Source organism: Macaca nemestrina, chromosome 16, assembly GCF_043159975.1.
Source record: "Macaca nemestrina isolate mMacNem1 chromosome 16, mMacNem.hap1, whole genome shotgun sequence".
Classification (NCBI taxonomy): Eukaryota; Metazoa; Chordata; class Mammalia; order Primates; family Cercopithecidae; genus Macaca; species Macaca nemestrina.
This window is the reverse complement of record NC_092140.1, coordinates 87,977,021-88,001,196: the sequence shown is the minus strand read 5'-3', so window position 1 is coordinate 88,001,196 and position 24,176 is coordinate 87,977,021. Positions and strand designations below refer to the sequence as shown.

The window sequence follows — 24,176 nt, the reverse complement described above, 5'->3', positions numbered from 1 at the left end:
ATAGCCCATTGTTCCTAGGCTACAAACCTGTATAGCATGTTACCGTACTGAATACTATAGGTAATTATAACACAATGAAAGTATTTGTGTATGTAAACACATCTAACCACAGAAAAGGTGCAATAAAAATAAGGTATTATAATCTTATGGGACTACCATCATATATGCAGTCCATTGTGGACTTACCAGCATAATGCCCTTATCAGCATATGACTTTTAACTCTTTAATTTTAAAACATGTTTTGTTATAAATCTAACAAATGTGGTAACTAAAAAGAAAAAAAAGTTATGCACAAAACCATTAGTACAGGCCAATGATTTTTTTTCTTTTTGCCTATTCTTCCCTTTCTTGTTTATATCTCATAATTCATATATTGTAATCATAGGAATATATACTTAATATAAATTTTCTGTGTTTTTTTCTCACATAATTATCATCTTAAATATATACATACCAATATAATGAATATATATACATATATTATATATAGATTTTGAGACAGAAAAACCTATATATACTATATATGTACACTATATATATACAGTATATACTATATAGAGTATAACACAATGAAACTCTGTCTCAAAAAACTATATATAGTATATATAAAATATATACTATATAATATATATACTATATGTACTATGTGTAGTATAAAATATATGCTATATATAAAAATATATACTATATATAAAATATGTACTATATATAGTTATATATATAGAGGCATCTTTCTGGGAGAGGGCTGGAAAATTACTGATAATCTAGAGGTTAATTCATAAACAAAAAAATGGAAAAAATAATATTTTGGGGACTTTTTCAGTAATTTACCAATGAAGTTATCTTCAATAACTGATTCGTCTTAAACCATAATTTGACAATAAATCTGCAATTGTTTCTTTGTGTTAGAGCTTTATAATTATCTTCTGAAACTGTAAAATAAGAGTTTTTTCTCTCTAAAAGTATGTGCACTATTAGCCTCATATTAAAATTCAATTTCCTTTCTAAATGTAAGTCATATCCCTTAGATTACTCTGCTTTACAAAACTTCATTGAAGTTAGAAGTAGAAAGGAGAGAACATTCTACCTCAGAGGGTCTTTTGTCAAATTCCACATTGCATTTCCCAAGGACATTATGGGTATTACAGTGGAGGCCTGTTAATAAGACTCAAAAATAGGATTGCTGCAAGGAACCCACAGAAATTATCTCATCATTTAAAAAATTTGTAATGTAAATTTCGGTAAGATGACTTTTTTTCCTTATTTGTTCTTTGTTTAGTTTTTCTGGGCTCAGCTGAGTGGTGGTCTCTTGTTTAAACTGTGTTTAAATTTTCCTTTGTACTAAGTTTTGTTTGAAAACTTACAGGTGAAAAATCCAGGAATATTAATGCCCCAGGATCATTGGCTTCAAAAAGATCTTAACAAATGGCATCGTCAGACGTTTGGGAAAACTTAACTATTTTAAAGGGAAGCAAGTCAAGTCTTTCATGCTGAAACTCGGGCCAACTGAGTGTTTATTGCTGGCTCAGCTCAGATCTCTGCAGCCATGATGACCCGGCCTTCCTCTCTTCCCTCTTCCCTTTATGACTTTCCTCAATATGAAGGGTTTTCACAACTGTGTAGATAGAGTAGGTTCCCAATTGTGCACATCCTGTAATTCTCACCTCCAAAGCCTGTCAGAAGATAAGGCTACAAGGAACCTTTCTCCTTGCCCAAGTCCTCAGTCACCCCTTCTCTGCATAAGAAAAGAGTAGGAAGGATTCGCCAAATTTTCTTGAAAGTAAAAACTGGTATATTTCAGGATGTAAAAGAAAGAACAGGCCAGGTGCGGTGGCTTACATCTGTAATCCCAGCAATTTGGGAGACCAAGGTGGGTGGATCACAAGGTCAAGAAATCGAGACCATCATGGTCAACATGGTGAAACACTGTCTCTACTAAAAATACCAAAATTAGCTGGGCATGGTGGCGTGTGCCTGTAGTCCCAGCTACTCGGGAGGCTGAGGCAGGAGAATTGCTTGAACCCAAGAAGCGGAGGTTGCAGTGAGCTGAGATTGCACCACTGCACTCCAGCCTGGCGACAGAGCGGGACTTCATCTCAAAAAAAGAAAAAGTTATTTTTGTCATATAATTTTGGAAAAGAAAGAATAGACCAGCAGCAAAGTAGTAGTAGTTAGATTACTTAAATTCCAATTCCTTTAATTTTATCTAACTAATTTATTTAATTCTAACTTCATCCACACTTATGCAAACTTGTAAAAATTACTGAACACTGTGATGTCTCAGTTTCCTCAAATATAAAATGCTAATGCTTATACCTGTCCTGTTACAATGAGCCTTGGTTTTGTTGAGCTCCCCTGAATGTAAACCTCTCCTCCACCATGAGGTGAGAAACTGCCATAGCAGGATTCTTAGTGGTAGGGGAGCCACTCAACACTAGGAGTCTAACAGGCCAACACTCACTCCTCATTCCCCTGTGTCTTGGGCAACCAGGGCATAGGCCTATGACTTAAGCTTGAATAATACCATCCTACTTAGACTTTTGAATACCCAGTGACAGAGAAAGGTTTATTTGGTCAGTGGCTGCAGTGACATACAGAGTCCAAGAGCAACAGAGACAGACAGAGGCTTCAGGGCTGCTGACTCCTATCAGGTGCTGGCCAGAGTAGGGGTGTCACTGTAGGGCCCAGTGTCCAGCAGAGACCACAGTGCAGTACCCACCAGGCCATTACTTGGAGTGGCCTCAGCTTTTGGTTCCTGTTCATTTGTTTTGATCTTTATGCTCAATCTTCCCAGATCCTGAGTCTTTCCAGGAATTATGGGAACTATTCAATATATTTTCATTTCTCTATTGCTTAATTCAGCCAAAGTCAGTTTCTGTTGATTGTTACTAAGAAAACTGAATAATATGCTTGGTTCCCTCACAAAGCTGTTGTGAGATCTGACTGAGTTTTATTTAAACTGAAAGTACTGGAGAAAGAATAAACTGTAATCGAATTTAATGTGACCTGTATTTATTAAGGATTTTATGGAGTTAAAGGATGAGCAAGATGCAGTCTGTAAGCTCAAGATGCTTTCAAAGTAGTAAAGGGCACAAGAACACAGGCAAGTGTAACACAGCTTATGGTAGCAGAGAGTGGCCTCACATGAGAAATATACAATGGAGTTGGTGCAAAAGGAAGAAGGTGGTGAGAAACAATTAAAAGTTGCACAGTTTGTGTTAAAGTGCATAGATGACAAAGATTCCATGGAAAAGGAAGGATCCGACATCATCCTTGCAGGTCAAACTGTCCATAATGAAGGATATAGACACCAGTCCTTGGAATCAGGAATCTCTCATTCTTTCCAGCTCAATTCCCAGGTCTTAACCTCCTTGTCTCTGTTTCCTCTAATATGAAATAAGGAAGTAATAAATGGTCTGTAAGGCTGACTGATTCCCAAGGACAGACAGGGATCATGTTACAGAAAAAAAAAAAATAGAAGAGCAGAGTGAACCAAAAATTAAAGGTAAAAACATGTGAGATGAGGAAAGGTCTAGAAGCAAGACAGTCAGTGTGTTCACAAAAAAAATCTGTAGTTTAGTATGGAATGCAAAGATGAAGAGAATGAGTTATGGAATGTAAAGATGAAGAGAATGAGTTTCATTCAATAAGCAATGAGAGGCTATAATTCAAAGAAACTTGGATGAAAAATAATGGTGAACTGAGCTAGGATAATGACAGACAGTAGTGGAAAGACAAGACAGTTGTAAGATACACTGTGGAAACAGATTTTCCCAAACTTGATGGACTGGAGAGAGAGATAGGAGTTGTGGTCAAGGTAACTTGTGACGTGAGCATCACCTTATAGAAGGTTCATGAGTCAGTTTGATGAAAAAGTTGAAGAAGCAGATATAGATTATTCACAGGATTCTGACAAACAGAGATGTGTGCAAAGATTGAGGGGCTATCTTTGTTAAGGGAGATTGCTATTCTACAGATGAGAAAAATTAAGCATAATTGTAATCAAAGATGAAGCAACTAGAAAGAATGGAAATACAGATAAGAAATGAAAACTAATAACAACTAATAGATATAATTGATAGGTATATTATCATTTATTATAATGAAACATTCTAATCTTTAATTTAAATAATAAGAAATAAATCTAGAAAATACACACACAGAGAAAGAGAGAGAGAAAAGAGAGAAACATGTTTGAAAACAATGATCCTTTCTCCTCATTTCCACTTTGCATATATACCTCAACATAAATACATATACATTTTATATTTGCATATAAATGACCTTCTCCTCAATTACACATTTTCAGAGATGATTATAGTAATTGGTCCTGAGCTTCAAGCAAGCAAACGGAATGGCCAGTTTCAAAACAGATTTTCTGGTTTCTAGTCCAGTGCTCTTTCTTCTTACCCAGATAGACTCCCATCTGAACATAGCTTTGTCTGGAAAGTCTGGGCACTTGTAAAGCCATGTGTCACTCAATAATAAATCCACTTTGAAAATTCACCTATACTTATGATGAGTTTAATTAAGTTTTGCATTTCTAGACTTTTATTTCAATTTTATTTTTCATTTAAAAATAATTACTTAGAGATGTTGTATTTAAGCTGTTTATGTCAATTAATACAAATGTTGTTCTGTATATTTTAGGCAGAAACAATTGAGCCATTGGCAAGGGGCATGAAATTGAGTTCTACATTTTCTGACCTAGTAGCAGTGACATATTTTTATTAATAGTCTTTCTGGCAAGAATGAGACCTATAGTCAATGGCCAAGGGACATGAGGAAGCAAAATAGCAGGTCGTCCATAAATTTGGTCTTATGCCACAAGCGTATTAAAACCAAAAGGGAATTTGTCCACAAAGACTGATTCTCTTGTTCTACAGTTGAGAAGACTATAGTTGGAAAACATAAAGAGGGTTGCTACAAGTCACAGTTTAGTGGATGTCGGAACCACTACTGGAACGCAGCTCTTGGTTAAGGAGTCCGTATCTGTTTGTCCTCATCCCTCAGTGCTGCTCTGAAATCGGTGAAGTTTTGTGCTTATAGTCAAACTATGGTTTTGATGCCATTGAAGAATAAACATTTGTTGAGAATGAATAAGGATGTTTCACAAGAAGCTTCAATAATTCATCTGTAAGTATTTTTAAAGTGTCTATGAGGCAATCTTCTCTATTAGAAAATTATGATCCAGTGGAGAAGCATAAGGAAAATGAAATAAACTATATAATGAAAACTATAATTCTCAAAATTTAACTAGATGTGTTTTTAGTTCCAGTCTGATCTCCAGTCCTAGACCTACCATCGTATTTCCACCTAAATATCTTGCCTGAATCACAAATTAATTACATTGCTTCCTTTATTTTAGAAAACAAGTTCTCTAGTGCTTAATGTTAGTCTGTGAGTTTTAGCAATCAATAATTTTAACTTTAAGTTGATATGAGAAAACATTTTGGTGTGACTTTAAAGTAGTAAACAAATTTAAGAATGCATTTTCAGGAATGTTTTGCCCATGGTATGTATTGGAAGCATTATAAGGTTTAAGAAAGTAAGAAGTGAAAAGCTCAAATTTTGTTAAAAAAAAAAAATCACATTTGCTAACTTATTCGTCATGATATTGAGTGATATTGAGAATGCTGACTGTAAAATAATAATTCTTGCTATTTTAAGCGTTCATATGTTTTAACACTGAGCTATGACCCTAAACAGAGATGATCTTCATCAATAATGCTTGCTCACAAATGAAAATTTGACATCTCACTGTTTTATCAATGATCATCAATGCAAAATATATTTAGGCAAATGATAGTCTGTGTTACCTTCTATTTGATTTACAAAACAAATAACTAAGACATTTACCAAAAAATAATAATGATCTCTAAAGAATCATTCTATCACTTCAATCAAGGCAGACTAAATTAAAAAGTCAGAAAGATTATAGTTTATTGATTTCCTTAGGCTATGTAAAAATAAATGTGGTCCTGTATTTTTCTTACCATGAAACAAAATATTGAACTCTGCCCTTGAGGCACACTACCATACTTCAAATGCTGATCTTATCATTGCTTGCAAGTCAAACAGAGCTGGACTTTAAAAGGAAGAAAGGAAAACCCTGGAGCCACTAAGAAGCATCAAGGGTCAAGCTGTTAGTCTGGTTCTGCTCAGAATTTACCCAGGGTCACAATGGCTGGGTAAGGGCCACTTTGCTTCCAGACGACATTTTTCCATACAAACACACCACCAGAATTTGAAATATACTATAAAAACAGCCGTGTTCTGAAATTGGTTTTCTAGTTTAATTGGCATCTTATTTGTTCTAATTTGGAACAGGGAATAGCAGAATTTCCCCCCATGTTTCCGTAATTTGAATTCTGTATGCAATAATAAATAATCATAATAAATTATAAAATAATAAGGACAAAGCAAACAGGAAATTGGTAAAGAGTTATATGGCGGATTTTCTGATGTATTTAAAGTAAAGGCCACATCCCTTCTATGTTCCTGGATGCTCATTTTGTAATAAATTGTGAAACGTATCCATCAATTTCTAAGTAGTAGTTAAAAGCCCCTCCAACAATGCAGAGCACACAGAATAATCTTAATTAATATTTAATTAACTAAATGTTACCTGTTTGCTTGCTTGCACATTTGCTTGGATGAGTGACTCCTTTAAATTGATCTCTTGCTTCTTTTTGAAAGATTTCAGAACTTCCTGTCTTTGACTCCTGGAGACAGACACCACTCAGTAGGTTTCATGGAGAGGAATCTGGCATCTCCCAGCCATACTTACGTACAGAGTTTGTGCTGCAGCCTGGAAAATAGCTGCAACTATGTCAAGCAAGGATCAAAATCCTGATCTGAAGGAGCTCAAGCTGAAAACACAAAGGGTTAAAAGGATAGGCATTTCTTACAGAAATTACTCCCATAGGCACCTTCTAGCTTCAATTTAGACTGAAAAGTAAAAAGGCATTGAGAGTTTCTTATATTTCTCTCTTTTCCAAGTTCAAAATCCCTTGGAGCAGGAAAAGGGCAATTATGACTATTACTCCAATTCTATGCTCCTGTTAGCAATCAGATTTGCATTAGTGGAGAAAAAAATAATACTATCCTAAATAAAACATTCTGACTATGATTGCTGAGGAGCCAATCCGAAAATGGTTAAGTTTAAATTATAAGGAGTCTTTTTTGAGGGGGGAGGGGAGTTGATAGAAAACCTGTTAGAAAGGGAATCTACACACTACTGAAACCAAACAAACACAAGGGGGCAGGAAGAGCTCAAGCTCTGACTTCAAAACCTGCTGGCTGAAATGGGAGCTAAACTAGTTTAGTGTGCCCTCCGGATATTTATCAATTTTCGTGGCATGCAAAGAAATGTGATGCTGACAAGTAGGTTTAGTTTGTGCTTGGTCTAATTACTGCGAAGAGAACAGGAACGTCTTTAATGACAGCTACCCTAACAGAGTCGGATTTGGGAAAGCCTGGGGCCACATTCCCTAGAATTTATTCTTTGGTGCAAGACTAGCGATTCTGATCAGACTGCATTTCTCACGCATTCCAAATCCTCTTTTTTCCTTTTACTCTGTGAACCTTGGTTGCAAAGGAGGGGCTTGTTAAAAACTCACCAATCGGAGGACTGTGCCCATTGTAATTTACGAGGAGAAGGCAGCGTGGGGGCGCCCCGAAGGGGGCTGGGCTGGAGTGCAACCTGGTCTAGCTATGGCTTTTAATTCCAGCTATTCTTTTGCAAATATGCCCCAGAATTTCTTCTCAGACGTTCTGGGTTTCGCTTCAAACTCAAAAAGCATTGCGTCTAACTTTCCCCTGGTTGTGCAAGTTTCCTCGAGAAATGGCCATGCCCTGCGCGGTATTTCACTGAATAGGGCTGAGGAGTGGGGGGTGGCTAAAATGGGTAACCCTTGGTCGCCGGCAGATGAAGTGAATGCAGGAGAGCAGTGTGTTCCGGCTTCTCTGCTGGAGTACCAGATCTATTAATAGCAGCCCAGAGCGAAACGCAAGCAGGGGTGGGCAACTCCGGACCACTTCTCCCCTCACTTCCAAGACAACCTGTTGCGCCTCTATCTCCTCCCCTCCAGGCAGTTTCCCCGCCTTGGCCTCTAAGACCTGATTGGCAGAAATTACTACCCAACCCTCAGCTCCGCGCCTCCTCCCCCGACCAACGATTGGCCTCCTGGGAGGACTGGAGCAAGGGGGTGCGAGGGGAGGGATTTCCCTCAAAGCCCAGGGTCCCGGGACCTGGAAAGTAGAAGTGGAGGAATTCAGTACTCCGCGCGACAGAGTCGCGAGCGGCGGAACTGGACCGGCTAGGAAGACTTAGGCTCCTCGGCTGCGGCTCCAGCCCGGACGGCGCCGCGCAACTTTGCCATCCTTCTGGCCCAGCCCCGGCTACAGGAGGACCCCGTAGGCAGCGCGCGGAGTTCCTGGCACTTCCCGGCGGTGTCTCTTGTTGTCTGCCCGGGGACTGACTTCGCATGCTCTCAGGCTGACCTGTCCAAGCCCCAACACCCGGACCATGCACGCAGCCGGGACTCCCGGGTTATCCTCACGCCGGACAGGCAACTCCACCAGCTTACAGCCAGGACCGCCACCGCCGCCCAGGCTGCTGCTGCTGCTGCTGCTGCTTCTCCTGTCACTGGTAAGCCGCGTCCCGGCACAGCCCGCTGCCTTTGGCAGGGCGCTGCTGTCCCCTGGTCTCGCGGGGGCTGCAGGGGTCCCTGCTGAGGAGGCCATAGTGCTGGCGAACCGCGGACTCCGGGTGCCTTTCGGCCGTGAAGTCTGGCTGGATCCCCTGCATGACCTGGTGTTGCAGGTGCAGCCCGGGGACCGCTGCGCGGTTTCGGTACTAGACAACGACGCACTGGCCCAGCGACCGGGCCGCCTGAGTCCCAAGCGCTTCCCGTGCGACTTCGGCCCTGGCGAGGTGCGCTACTCTCACCTGGGCGCGCGCAGCCCGTCTCGGGACCGCGTCCGGCTGCAGCTGCGCTACGACGCGCCCGGAGGGGCGGTAGTGCTACCACTGGTACTGGAGGTGGAGGTGGTCTTCACCCAGCTGGAGGTTGTGACTCGGAATTTGCCTCTGGTAGTGGAAGAACTGCTGGGGACCAGCAATGCCTTGGACGCGCGGAGCCTGGAGTTCGCCTACCAGCCTGAGACAGAGGAGTGCCGCGTAGGCATCCTGTCCGGCTTGGGCGCGCTGCCTCGCTATGGAGAGCTCCTCCACTACCCGCAGGTCCCCGGAGGAGCCAGAGAGGGAGGCGCTCCGGAGCCTCTCCTGATGGACTGCAAAGCTTTCCAGGAACTAGGCGTGCGCTATCGCCACACAGCCGCCAGTCGCTCACCAAACAGGGACTGGATGCCCATGGTGGTGGAGCTTCGTTCACGAGGGGCTCCTGTGGGCAGCCCTGCTTTGAAACGCGAGCACTTCCAGGTTCTGGTGAGGATCCGAGGAGGGGCCGAGAACACGGCACCCAAGCCCAGTTTCGTGGCCATGATGATGATGGAGGTGGATCAGTTTGTGCTGACGGCCCTGACCCCAGACATGCTGGCAGCCGAGGATGCTGAGTCTCCCCCTGACCTGTTGATCTTCAACCTTACTTCTCCATTCCAGCCTGGCCAGGGCTACTTGGTGAGCACCGATGATCGCAGCCTGCCCCTTTCCTCCTTCACTCAGAGGGATCTGCGGCTCCTGAAGATTGCCTACCAGCCCCCCTCTGAAGACTCTGACCAGGAGCGTCTCTTTGAACTGGAATTGGAGGTAGTGGATCTAGAAGGAGCAGCTTCAGACCCTTTTGCCTTTATGGTAGTGGTGAAGCCCATGAACACAATGGCTCCGGTGGTCACCCGGAATACTGGTCTTATTCTCTATGAGGGTCAGTCTCGGCCCCTCACAGGCCCTGCAGGCAGTGGTCCCCAAAACTTGGTCATCAGCGATGAGGATGACCTAGAAGCAGTGCGGCTAGAGGTGGTGGCTGGGCTCCGGCATGGTCACCTTGTCCTTCTGGGTGCTCCCAGTGGCAGCTCTGCTCCCAAGAGCTTTACAGTGGCTGAGCTGGCAGCTGGCCAGGTGGTCTACCAGCATGATGACAAAGACGGCTCACTTAGCGACAACCTGGTGCTTCGCATGGTGGATGGAGGAGGCAGGCACCAGGTACAGTTTCTGTTCCCCATCACCTTAGTGCCTGTGGATGACCAGCCACCTGTTCTCAATGCCAACACGGGGCTGACACTGGCAGAGGGTGAAACAGTGCCCATCCTGCCCCTTTCCCTGAGTGCAACTGACATGGATTCAGATGATTCTCTGCTGCTTTTTGTGCTGGAGTCACCCTTCTTAACTACGGGACATCTGCTTCTCCGCCAAGCTCACCCTCCCCATGAGAAGCAGGAGCTTCTCAGGGGCCTTTGGAGGAAGGAGGGAGCATTTTATGAGCGAACAGTGACAGAGTGGCAGCAGCAGGACATAACAGAGGGCAGGCTGTTCTATAGACACTCCGGGCCCCATAGTACTGGGCCAGTCACAGACCAGTTCACATTTAGAGTCCAGGATAACCATGACCCTCCTAATCAGTCCGGGCTACAGCGGTTTGTGATACGTATCCATCCTGTAGATCGCCTGCCTCCAGAGCTGGGCAGTGGCTGTCCCCTTCGTATGGTGGTACAGGAATCCCAGCTCACACCACTGAGGAAGAAGTGGCTGCGCTACACTGACCTAGACACAGATGACCGAGAACTGCGTTACACAGTGACTCAGCCCCCCACAGACACAGATGAAAACCACTCACCAGCCCCACTGGGTACCTTGGTCCTGACTGACAACCCCTCAGTCGTGGTGACCCATTTTACCCAAGCCCAGATCAATCATCATAAAATTGCTTACAGACCCCCAGGTCAAGAATTAGGTGTGGCTACTCGAGTGGCCCAGTTCCAGTTCCAGGTGGAAGACCGAGCTGGGAATGTGGCTCCAGGCACCTTTACTCTTTACTTGCAGCCCGTGGACAACCAGCCACCTGAGATCCTCAACACCGGCTTCACTATTCAGGAGAAGGGTCACCACATCCTGAGTGAGACAGAGTTGCACGTGAATGATGTAGACACTGACGTTGCCCATATCTCTTTCACCCTCACGCAGGCACCCAAACACGGCCACATGAGAGTGTCTGGACAGATCCTGCACGTAGGAGGTCTCTTCCACTTGGAGGACATAAAACAGGGCCGAGTTTCCTATGCCCATAATGGGGACAAGTCCCTGACTGATAGCTGCTCCTTGGAAGTCAGCGACAGACATCATGTGGTGCCCATCACTCTCAGAGTGAATGTCCGGCCAGTGGACGATGAAGTGCCTGTACTGAGTCATCCTACTGGCACTCTGGAGTCCTATCTAGATGTCTTAGAAAATGGGGCTACTGAAGTCACCGCCAATGTTATTAAGGGGACCAATGAGGAAAGTGATGACTTGATGTTGACTTTCCTCTTGGAAGATCCACCTTTGTATGGGGAAATCTTGGTCAATGGCATTCCAGCAGAGCAGTTTACTCAAAGGGACATCTTGGAGGGCTCTGTTGTATATACCCACACCAGTGGAGAGATAGGCCTATTGCCTAAAGCGGATTCTTTTAACCTGAGTCTGTCAGATATGTCTCAAGAATGGAGAATTGGTGGCAATACTATCCAAGGAGTTACTATGTGGGTGACCATCCTGCCTGTTGATAGCCAGGCCCCGGAAATCTCTGTAGGTGAACAGTTGATAGTAATGGAAGGTGATAAAAGTGTTATAACGTCAATGCATATAAGTGCTGAAGATATAGATTCCCTGAATGATGACATCTTGTGTACTATAGTTATTCAACCTACTTCAGGTTATGTTGAAAACATTTCTCCAGCACCAGGCTCTGAGAAGTCAAGAGCAGGGATTGCCATAAGTGCTTTCAATTTGAAAGATCTCAGGCAGGGCCACATAAACTATGTCCAGAGTGTCCATAAGGGGGTGGAACCTGTGGAGGACCGATTTATCTTTCGTTGTTCTGATGGCATTAACTTTTCAGAGAGACAGTTCTTCCCCATTGTAATCATTCCCACCAATGACGAACAGCCAGAGATGTTTATGAGAGAATTTATGGTGATGGAAGGCATGAGTCTGGTAATTGATACACCCATTCTCAATGCTGCTGATGCTGATGTTCCCCTGGATGATTTAACTTTCACTATTACCCAATTCCCCACTCATGGTCACATCATGAATCAGCTAATTAATGGCACGGTTTTGGTCGAAAGCTTCACCTTGGACCAGATCATAGAGAGTTCCAGCATTATTTACGAGCATGATGACTCTGAGACCCAGGAAGACAGTTTTATGATTAAACTAACAGATGGGAAGCACTCTGTGGAAAAGATGGTCCTCATTATAGTTATCCCTGTTGATGATGAGACGCCCAGAATGACTATCAATAATGGACTAGAAATAGAAATTGGGGATACCAAGATTATCAACAACAAAATATTAATGGCAACAGATTTAGATTCAGAAGACAAATCTTTGGTTTATATTATTCGTTATGGGCCACGACATGGCTTATTACAGAGACGAAAACCTACTGGTGCCTTTGAAAATATCACACTGGGCATGAATTTTACCCAGGATGAAGTAGACAGAAATTTAATTCAGTATGTCCATTTGGGGCGAGAGGGCATTCGGGACCTAATTAAATTTGACGTGACTGATGGAATAAATCCCCTCATAGATCGTTACTTTTATGTGTCCATAGGGAGCATTGACATTGTCTTCCCTGATGTGATAAGTAAGGGAGTGTCCTTGAAAGAAGGTGGCAAGGTCACTCTCACAACAGACCTACTAAGCACTAGTGACTTGAACAGTCCTGATGAAAACTTGGTTTTTACCATCACCAGGGCCCCCATGCGAGGTCACCTGGAGTGCACAGATCAGCCTGGAGTGTCCATCACATCTTTCACTCAGCTGCAACTGGCTGGAAACAAAATCTACTACATCCACACAGCTGATGATGAAGTGAAAATGGACAGTTTCGAGTTTCAAGTCACCGATGGACGTAACCCTGTCTTTCGGACATTCCGTATCTCCATTAGCGATGTGGATAATAAAAAGCCAGTGGTCACCATCCACAACCTGGTCGTCAGTGAAAGTGAAAACAAGCTGATTACTCCTTTTGAGCTCACTGTCGAAGACAGAGATACTCCTGACAAACTCCTGAAATTCACTATCACCCAGGTGCCTATTCATGGCCATCTCCTATTCAACAATACCAGACCTGTCATGGTTTTTACCAAGCAAGACTTGAATGAAAACTTAATCAGCTACAAACATGATGGCACCGAGTCAAGCGAAGATAGCTTCTCCTTCACAGTGACTGATGGCACACATACAGACTTCTTTGTTTTTCCCGATACAGTATTTGAAACAAGGAGACCCCAAGTGATGAAGATCCAGGTCTTGGCTGTTGACAACAGTGTCCCCCAAATCGCAGTGAATAAGGGGGCCTCTACACTTCGCACTCTAGCCACTGGTCACTTGGGGTTCATGATCACAAGCAAAATATTGAAAGTGGAGGACAGAGACAGCCTACACATTTCTCTTAGGTTTATTGTGACAGAGGCCCCTCAACATGGATATCTCCTCAACCTGGACAAAGGCAACCACAGCATTGCACAGTTCACACAAGGTATGTTTCATGTTTCTTTTCTTGGTTATCAAAGGACATTCCAGGTCTTGCTTCCTGAGAATATGGCTTCCCTGAAAGCCTCACAAACAGAGCATCAAATTAGAGTCCAAGAGAAGGGAAGGAAACAAAGGGGATGGGGAGAATACAGGGACTCACTTCCCTGGGAGGACGGCTCCCTTCTTGTCCTACCTCCCATCGCAGTGACCTTCATTAGAGGGAGTACTGATGTATTTTGAAAGTGGCAAGAATATGCTGCTGAAGCAGGGGGCGAACTTTGGTGAATTAAAATTGAAGCAGGCTTTCCAATTCTGTTCCATTTGCCATATCTATCCTCTGAGCATCCTCTGTGTTGTATCCTGCAGGTGGTTCATGAAGCATTTTGGTACCTTAATGAAGGATGTGCATTCTAAATACTGTTTATTCACAGTGCTGTCATTATCAATTACTATTCCAAAGAAGCCTTCAAACTTAGGTTACTTTGATTAAATTTTAAGGGCATTGCTCTGACACAGTTTTGGTTGTTAGGAACTTTGTAACTAAAAGATTTGTTTACATTTATTTACTTTTTCGATTTTTAAAATTTTTAATAATATTTCATGACTCAGGCAAATACTCATCCGGAGACATAAGTGATAAACACCTATCTAGAGTTATAACAGTGACATATATGTACAGGGCATGCTACTAGGCTATACATGGAAAAGGAAAGTATACTTAAAGATGTATAAAATAACAATATATTCATCACCAAAATATACATCTAATTCATTATTGGGAACATGAAGATATGTAAACAAGATTAACAGTAGAAGGGGGAAATTATTTCATCATTGTGAACCCCTCTCCGACCCGTTACAAACACAGTAACAAAAAACAGTTGCCTCCGGCACCTGTGGTCTTTAGGCAACAGGGTGTTTCTAATCTGAATTTCCTTTGTGGGTGGACACAATCTGGGGCAGAAAGGACAAGTGTCCTATGCATTTAATGGGGGAAGGGAGAAGCCCATTCACTATACTGGCTTGGGAGTCGGGACTCTGTTCTGTAGAACGTGCAACTTTCATTACAGCGGGATTTGGGTTGCTTTCATGAAAATCTCACAATGTCAGAATGGACACTAGATCTTTCCTATGTGGGATCCATGGGTAGAGATGGAGCTTAACCCCAGGGCATCCCAATGGGGGTGTTCTTTTCCTGCAACTGTGTTGTACTCATAGATAACAAATGCTTTAATAAACATGGATGTAGCAAAATGCAGTGTTAAAGTGAACTGCTTCTCTCTTTTAGGTGCTGGCAAATAGCTCCACACTCCAACCTCCTGATTCTTGGCTAAAAGCCTGAATGTATCCCAGGGCCTGCAGGGACAGGAAAACCTCAAAGTGCCAAGTGTCATGCCAGACCAGTAGGAAACTTTTATGTGAAGGCTTTCTGAGGCTAGCGATGCCATGCCATCTTACACTGGTTTATTTTCATGGAAAGGGAAGAGAATGAAAGGAATATATTAGATAATAGAAAATGGTTCTTCAAATTACTCCTCTGACCTGAAAAAGAAATCTGATTTAGAGATTTTTTAAAAGAACTATTTTGATGGAGACAGGCAAATGAATTAATTTAAATTCTGTGGACTCAGTCCAACAGCTCACAATATTAGAATATTATTTCTGAAATTTTGAACTCTAAAAATTATGCTATTTCATTATAGGCAGTTGTTCTGTCTCTTACTGACTTTGAGTCACCATGATTAATTTTTATCATCTTTGTAAATGTAGAGAAGTTATGCTTATTATGTGATGTGACTTTTTAAGAATTTTTAAGGAAAATTAGCACATTCCAATACAAACCAAAATATTGACTAGGGAAGCTGTTGGTATTTAATCACACAGCACTCATTCGAACAAGTCAAGGCTAGAGTTTGATTCATAGCTGTTATTTATGGAGATTAGATAAGTGATTTAAAAAATGGAGAAAGCGCCATCAGAAAGCTACCATGGCTCTTCTTCCAGTAGGACAAATGAAAGCAGTGCTTAGAGTGAAGACTATGCAGTCCTTTTATTTGTTTTTGTTTTTACTTTATCATGAAGGGATAAGGTAAACCTATATTTTGATGGATTTTCAATGCATCGAATTAGGTCAATTTAGCACAGGTGGCCAGAGAAGGTTATCCCTAAATTGAATGACTAAATGGTTCCCAGAAGAAAAAAATTAATTCCTTTCTAAAAGTTATCAAATTGATGAAAAGTTAACAACGTATGATGAGGTAAATTATGGATATCATTTATTTATTTCAAACTTCACCTCTTTCCCAAGTTGCCCCTGTTTCCCCCAATCCAGATCTAAATTGCATGTCTCGAGTACCTCGATTTTTCTTCCCTACAATGAGTATATAGTGATATATTCTGTGGGATAATTTATAAATCAGTTTCAGGAAAGCGGAAATGTCTTCAAAGAGTTTGAACCAGATGTGGTTGCCTGACATGTTAATGAACTTAGAATTAAAAACAAACAAACAAAAAACTCACGGAATAGTTTTGTAGATAAACTGAAATAAATTTAATGTATATTTAGCAACTAGAAGAAAACCTAGATAATTCGTAGATATTTGCTTCAAAAAGATTACATTTTGGCTATCAGATTATCTGTCTACTACTTTTGTGTCTTAAGAAAGCTAGGCATTATATACATTTATGGTATGTTTATGTTATTTGTAGAGGTGCTTTTGGAATACCAATATGCTAATGAAAGTCTTTACTTACTTTTTTTAGAGGCTCCTTTTTGAACCATGAATTATTAATTAGTTATATGAAAAATATAAAAGGTTTTAGTATGTTCCAACTAATCAATAACACATGCCCTGCTTGGAGGGAAATTTGGGTACCAGAGTGCCATATAGTTGCATTTATGTTCTCTTTATCTGAAAAAAGTTTTAAAAAGTTCTTAAAATTCTGTTTCAAAGTGAGGATTTATTTCTTTGAAACTATTCCTTAACGATTAAAATTTTGCTTAAGAAAACATTGATACAGATGCTGGGCATGCTAAACAGAGCCTTTTCTCCTGGTAGAGACTTTAGATTTTCTTATGCAATTTGAAGGGGTGGGAACATTGGAAGAGGGTCTTCTCCACATGGCCAGAGGTCGTGGTTCTTGTGGTAAAAATGTGTTGTCGGCAGAGTTTACTGCTTTTTTTTTTTTTTTACTGATAAAGTGAAGGTTATAAAATTAAGAATTATAGGAGTAAATAGGCAAAGAATTGTGCAGAGGCTTCAGTCCTTACCCTGGCAGAAACATCATACATACAAAGGTAGAGATACAAGTGTGATCTACCACTCAGCCCTTTCATTTTAAATTGAGAAACATTTGTGCCTTTGCTACTGTAATATCCTAAGCAAAGAACTGTGGGAAGTTAAGATAGGAAAAAAAAAAAAATCCCAGAGGTTTTTAGTCTACTGGAAAAGATAACCATACAGAAAGATAAAAGTGAAGCTAGGCAGAAAGTGTGGAAAGTTACAGTAGAGTTAGAAAGGTGGGACCCGGCTCGGTGGCTCACACCTATAGTCCTAGCACTTTGGGAGGCCGATGTGAGAGGATTGCTTGAGGCCAGCCTGGACAACATAGTGAGCCCCCATCTCTATATTAACTATTTTGTTTTAAAAGAGAAATGAAGTGCTAAGGGAAATCAAACGTCTTAGGCATGTTTTACCTCCAAATACCTCTATTAGCAGGAAGGTACCATTAACTATAAAATCAGATTTTCCCTTCTGCAAGTATTCCTAATAATGACTTACCTTTCAAAACTTTATGAGCCAGGGTAGAGCACACATTTTACATCTGTAAAGTGGAGCTATAGAAATTTGTGGCGTTAATCTCAAGTAATGCCTTGCCTTACTTGAGATTAACATTTCGTAAAGCCATTGTCTTCTATATAAGCCTTTGAATTCCATAGCATGAACTTACTAGAGCTTTTAGGAGATGGAAAACCATAGAACGCACACTAGACAGATAAATATTACCTATCATTGTCATAGCTATTTTTAGCCATGATCTTGACTTTATGTAGTCTTAGAAAAGTCCAGATCAATTAATGATCTATTACAAGTATCACAGAACAAAATGATATTTTTTTATTATGTTGTATGTGTGGCATCATTAAGGAAAGGAACTGGTGAGATGGATGAATAAGTTTAAAAATTGTGTCTTCGTAATGAAAACAAACGTATGCACGTGAATTTGATAGAGTAGGAAGTAACATAAGGAACATTTCTGAGGCGATATAACTTTCTGCTATGAAAAAAGGTTTCCACTTTTTTTTTTTTTTTTTGAGACAGGGTCTCACTCTCTTGCCCAGACTACAGTGCAGTGGTGCAATCTCAGCTCACTGCAACCTCCACCTCCCAGGCTCAAGCGATTCTCCTGCCTCAGCCTCATGAGTAGCTGGGATTACAGACATGCACCACTACTGCCCGGCTAATTTTTAATAGAGACAGGGTTTCACCATGTTGGCCAGGCTGGTCTCGAACCCTGACCTCATATGATCCACCCACCTCAGCATCCCAAAGTGCTGGGATTACAGGCATGAGCCACCGTGTCTGGCCTGTTTCCACTTTTATTAGATGTTTTTTGTTCTCAACGGGGAGTCATCAGTTATTTCAATGTATGTGATGTTTTGAAAATATCATCCTATTTTTTTCTCTCAAACTTTGGAGAGCTAAAAAATAGCCTGCTACAGCACAAAAAGTGAGAAAAGTTAGCCAGAGTCAGGGAGCAAAGCTCTGTCCTCTGCGGGCCAGTTCCCTACAGGGAGGCAAAGGATGTGATTTCAAGAGTGCCAGGAAATCTGCCATGCCTCAAAATATCTTGCTTTCCACCTGTCATGGTGCCTGACATTCCATATTTAGATAGTCATTCCTTTGGTGCATGAACATGCAAATACCACTGGGAGGGGCAACACCTTGCTATTATTGTAAACTAACTCTTCCACTCTATTTATCTGTGTAAGGGATCAGGTTTCCATGGGACAGCTGAAATCTAGGGGCTTAGAGATCTGAGAAATGAAACAGCACTGTTTCTGAGGAAAAAGGAATTTAAACATGTTTATAGGAAAACTAATAGTCAATACAATTTACCATAATGAATCATCAATTTTACTCTGGTAATTAATCATCTTGTTTTTTGGTTATTTTCTAGCTGACATTGATGACATGAAAATATGCTATGTCTTAAGAGAAGGGGCTAATGCCACAAGTGATATGTTCTATTTTGCAGTTGAAGATGGTGGTAAGTATTCCCCTCTCCTGGGAGTGACAGCAAGGAGAGAGACTTTTCTTGGTTGCTCTTTGATGACATTATTACAAGAAGTCTTTATCAAGGAGCATTTCATGATCACCTAAATTTAACCTGGTATTTGCTGTAGACAATTTTACAGTCTCACTATGACACAACCCTACTATGTGATGGCTATAGATAGAAGTTCTAGTTATATTACTTTTGTCTTACTATTTGTAAAGCACTGAAGAAAGAAATCTGTATAAATAGGATCTCCATGTCTAGTTGTTTAGGTTACACCCTGCATGAGTTCGCCTACTTGAGTCAGTAAGAGGATGTTGGAATTCAGCTGTGGTTCCACTCATGGCCATATGCTCACCCAGGTATAGCTGCCCAAAGGAGCTGTTTTTTCCTAATTTGCTCATGGGTTCTGTGTGGGCTAATACTGATGAATAACGTGTTGCATTCACCAAGAAATCAGTAGTAAATTAATGTCTGTTTTATCTCACCAATCTCAGGACTTATAATGATTTTCTTAGTTTGAGGGATTTTGTGACCTAGTCCAGCCAAAAATTTTTCTTGGTTAAGTGCAAAAAATACTTCAGAGTATAGGATATGACTTTTGAGCTAAGTCTCTTGGGCGATATTATTCTCATTACTCCCCCAGAACTGCCTGCCACTTATACTTCATTCAGCTTTGGATCTCTTGTCTTCCTAACCCTGTGGATGAGTAGAAAAACTGGTCACTTTCAAATTGCTAATAAAGATGTTTTTGTTCTTGCATGTTTTCTTGGGAAGCAAAATAACCTCCCCAAGTACACGTGTTGTGTGAACAGGACACCAGAACTGAGGGGATATGTGAGAAAGAAGAAAGAGGGAGGAGAAAAATAATTCATACTCTGTTATGTTTCCCTATGATGCTTTTTAAAAATGGCACACTATTATGTCGTCTATCTCAAAAAGACTGCATCCTTACTCTCCATGTTTTTTGAAGCATTACATATGATTTGTTTCAAATATCACTGGACACAACATGATCACAGTTCTGAAAAATGTCAACTGTTGAGTGTGTGCCAGAGAGGCAAAAAAAATGTGTTAAGTTGGGTTCAAATGTTTGATTCCTACTATAAATCAGAGAGTCAATCATGTGAGTGCCTTCATTTTTTTGAGTAACCAAATCATAGTTTAGTATTCTATATGTTGATGAAAGGGATCCTAGCATAAAACAAAGTTCTGAAAAAAAAAACTTCTTGAACCTTGCTGCTCAAATGGGAAATTCTATTGTAACTAACTGTTGAGACCTTGAAATAATCCAAATCTGTGTAACTTATATCAAAATTTAAGGATGAAATTATTGGTTTAAAACACCAATTTTAAATTATTGGTTTAAAACACCAAGTTTATCTCTTAAGATGACAATAAACCTCAGTAGCGAAAGTGTGACTTTCTGTAAAATTACCAAAAAAAGTTTCAAATTCAATGGCTGTGATTACACTAAAATATCCTGTACTTTTTAGTAAAATATTTTGCTTTTTTTTGCTCATACACAAACACACACACACATTATTTTACCTTAGCTGGGTGGAATGGTAGCCTTTACTTTAAAATTTTGGTCTCTATTCCAATTTTGGAAAACATTCTATAGTATCATATTTCAAAATATTAAATGCAAAATATTAAGTGAAGAATGCCTAGCTGAAGAGGCTGGGTTTATGTTTGAATTTGCTGAAAATGTGGCAAGGCCTCTAAAGATTGTCTTTATGGAAGTAGGAACGTATCATTTTAGGAGTCTTTTTAGAGAGACAGTTTCACGTGAGAGATAAAAATTTCAGATTTTCTTTCTTACACTCTTCCTCTTTACTGGCATAACATTACCTATGGAGCTCAGGCAGATTTTGGCAAGCTGTTGAATAGAATTTACTTTAATTCCCCTGATATAAGAAAACTGTCCTTTGACAGAATAAACACAGAGACCTGCAAGATTAAAAAGTCACATTCATATCTCTAAATTGTTTTAATCTGATTCTTAAATGTTTTTTAGGATTTTTGCATTGCCTTATAAATGTTCTAATGCTTGAATAGAAGTGCAATACTGTTTAAACCTAATTAGCTGTAGTGATTTATTGTCGTCTACTCTATACAGTGATAGTAGGCATATCTATAAGTCATCCCGATAAAATATGAAAATTGTGAGTATTTCACCCCTGGGAAGCAAGTCAGGGCACAATGGCATAAAATTGAGGACTCTGTATGTCCAGCTTGCTTTCCAATCTGATAAATGCATCTTCTTCAAATCAACGTGATTGGTTTTATAACAGTAACTATCTAAGGAAATTAGTGGGGCAACCATAATCCTTGAATAACCTTAAAAATAAAACATAATTCAATGTAAGGGATTTAGAGTAGGAGAAGAGATTGAGAAGAACAGAAGGCTGAGACCTCCTGTTTCAGATTTAATTGTGTTACCATGGGAATCTGGCTTGCCACAGGATTCTTCCGTTACGATGTAGTAATGGATTAGTTACTACCCATTCCTAAAAGGACTATGCTTGGGAAAGAGTTACTACCTTTGAAGTTTTGGAGTGCTTTGGGACTTTTACCAAATGAAAGAAGAGAGCACTATCTGAGCAATAGATAACATCAGGGTCTTTACCTCAGGGGAAGTCTACTGTATTTGAAGTTAATACATGTTGGTTGATATAGCACATGTCCGCACACATACACAGATCCTTGTATCTTAGGGTTCTTTCAATTAGATTTTAAACCTTCTATGTTATTTATTGTTACTTATGCGATTTTGCCTTCGTAACATCTCTGTGAGCAACAAAAACACAGCAAAAAAACACTTAGTATGATTTCTATTTGGCAGATGAGGAAACTGAGTCAGCAAAATAAGTAACTGTCCTCCTTCAAGCTACACAGCTGGGCAACTAGAGGCTGCTTTCAATCTCAAATTCTTTCCTCAAACAATAATAAGCGATAACTTCCACACTTATTCAGGATAGGGATAAGAGGGGGGGACTCTTGAACTTTGTCTAGAAACTTGACCAACTTTCTAGGAATGTTTAATAGATGTGAGTGAAGTCTGAGTGGGATCTGCTTTTGGGATAGACAAAGAGCTTTGTGTTTTCTAAAGTGTGCATTTTTATTTTAAAATGCTTTAAAAGTTGTAGAGCCCTAAACTTTGTAGTACTCTTTCTTGGTATCATAGTATAATTCTCTTTTTAAAAACCTTTGTTTTAGGTTCAGAGGTACATGTGGAGGTTTGTTATATACATAAAGTCATGTCAAGCGGGGGTTGTTGTGTGGGTTATTTTGTGACCCAGGTACTAAGTCTAGTACCCAATAGTTATTTTCATAGTGTAATTCTTAAAATGATTATTTTATGATGCAGTATGTTTATTGGAATACTAGTAAAGAGCATGAAAGTGTGATATCAGAATAAGGCACTCACCCAGGTGTTCTGGGCCAGTCACCATAAGTGAATGCATCGTTACAAAGTATAAGGTCAAACTCTGAAGTTCAAGAATATATTCCCGCTATCTGTGGCTTCATCTAATGCGCTGGTGTATATATGTGTAGCACCTGCCTATGGATTTAGCTAACTGTCTTCCATTTCTTTCGGTTTTCACGCTTTATATCCTCCTGAAGGTAACTTATAATAATACAGACCTGGGAAATCCATTTTCCTTTGTTGATTACCTCTTTGAATTCTAATTCCAGATCTAGTACTCTGGAATTTTGTTGGGGGGAAATAAAACATTTATTCTTTTATCCTTTTTGTAGTCAAACATTTTTATCTGATTCTTTCTCAGTGTTCAACTCTCTGTAATTTTTCTATAAAGTATTCTAGCATGAAAGTGCGTTGTCAGGCCCTTCTAGCACCTTATTGTGATGTGAAAGCTAGTCTCCCATAACTATTCCAGGCACGCCCCACCCTCAACCCTAATGATTGTTAATCACTCTTCAACACTAGGCTCAAATATCATTTCCTCTCCAAAGTTGCTCCCAACATCACAGTGACAAAATTAGCCTCACTCTTTTTTATGCTTTTATCCCCAACTTTATTTACAGTAAAAATTCATATTATGATTATTTGCTAATGTGAAAACCTCCACTAGTAAGGAAGAAATTCCTTCATATCAAAAAAGGTATCATTAATCTTTGTACCTCAGTGCCAAGGTTGAGCACAAGGTGTAAATACTTACCAAATATTAAAATAAATGAATGGATAAACAGGAGAAAAACAATTGCTCTCTTTTGATATAAAGATCAATTAAATAGTATTATAAGAAAAACTCCTATAAACAATTCCCGGTAGACCCTTTGCATTCCTTTAGAACGTTGTCCTATCCTAGCATTAATTTAAATCCCTACGGCACCAGGAAAGTTTTTTAGTGAAGCTTTCACATTTTTAAATGCATGAAATTAACTAAATCAACTGCTGTGAAAATTCCTTTGAAATCTTCAGTGAAATGTACTTAAGATTGAAGTATTAACCACCAGTTCAGAGCTTGTATTATTCTTAAAGAAGCCTTTTCAGAAAAAAAAAAAAAAAACTTGTCAGTTTATGATTAAATAATTATACAATTTAAAATCTAAAAGGAAATAGGATTTCCTATAAGTCACTAAAATTTTCAAGCCAGCAGCACCACTACTGTATTTTCAGTTACCCCAGTATTTTCTTGTGTGGTATGAGATAACATTAGGACAGATGGAGAAGCAGAAGACAATATTAGCAAAAAGTACCTCTAGTTTTCATTAAAAAGTCCTCGTGTAAACTTTTTATTTCTTTGTTTTAAGTCTCAAAGCCTCAGCATCAGATCCAGCTTGTTTCTTGATGGGCTTAAGAAAAAATTAGAATACATGATCATCTGGCTGGACATATTGGGTAGGAGGAGTCTTACATTTGTATTCATTATGAAAACCAGCTTGCTGCTTCCTTATTTGAAACCTCTCATATGACATAGGCACGCAGTCTCAGTGAGTTCTGCCTGCTGAGTTTGGCATTGAAACTGGGGCGGCAGACATAATATCTGTGTTGGCCCTTATAGTGTTATCTGGGCCACAGCCAGACATATTTTTGCTGCTGTCTTTGATTATGCCTTTGGTGCCCAATTTTCCATCCCCCAAGATCCTTGATTCATATGCTATTGAAGGATATTATAAATAGTATCTTGACATAGTAGAAGCTGCAAAGTCATTTCTATATAT

The 24,176-nt window shown here is 40.2% G+C and overlaps 1 protein-coding gene across 2 annotated transcripts in view; it reads left to right on the top strand.

The window, feature by feature from the left end:
* The first annotated feature begins 8,242 nt into the window (after window positions 1–8,242).
* Window positions 8,243–24,176, top strand: part of LOC105491762 (FRAS1 related extracellular matrix 2) — a 223,377-nt gene continuing 207,443 nt past the window's right edge. For both annotated transcript variants that reach the window (XR_011614885.1, XM_071081459.1), the window contains exons 1-2: window positions 8,243–13,707; window positions 18,885–18,974. Coding sequence is in view for 1 of the 2 variants with exons in the window: in XM_071081459.1 (XP_070937560.1) it covers window positions 8,532–13,707; window positions 18,885–18,974 (5,266 nt within the window). In the remaining variant the exon portion in view is untranslated. The remainder of the gene's footprint in view (window positions 13,708–18,884; window positions 18,975–24,176) is intronic.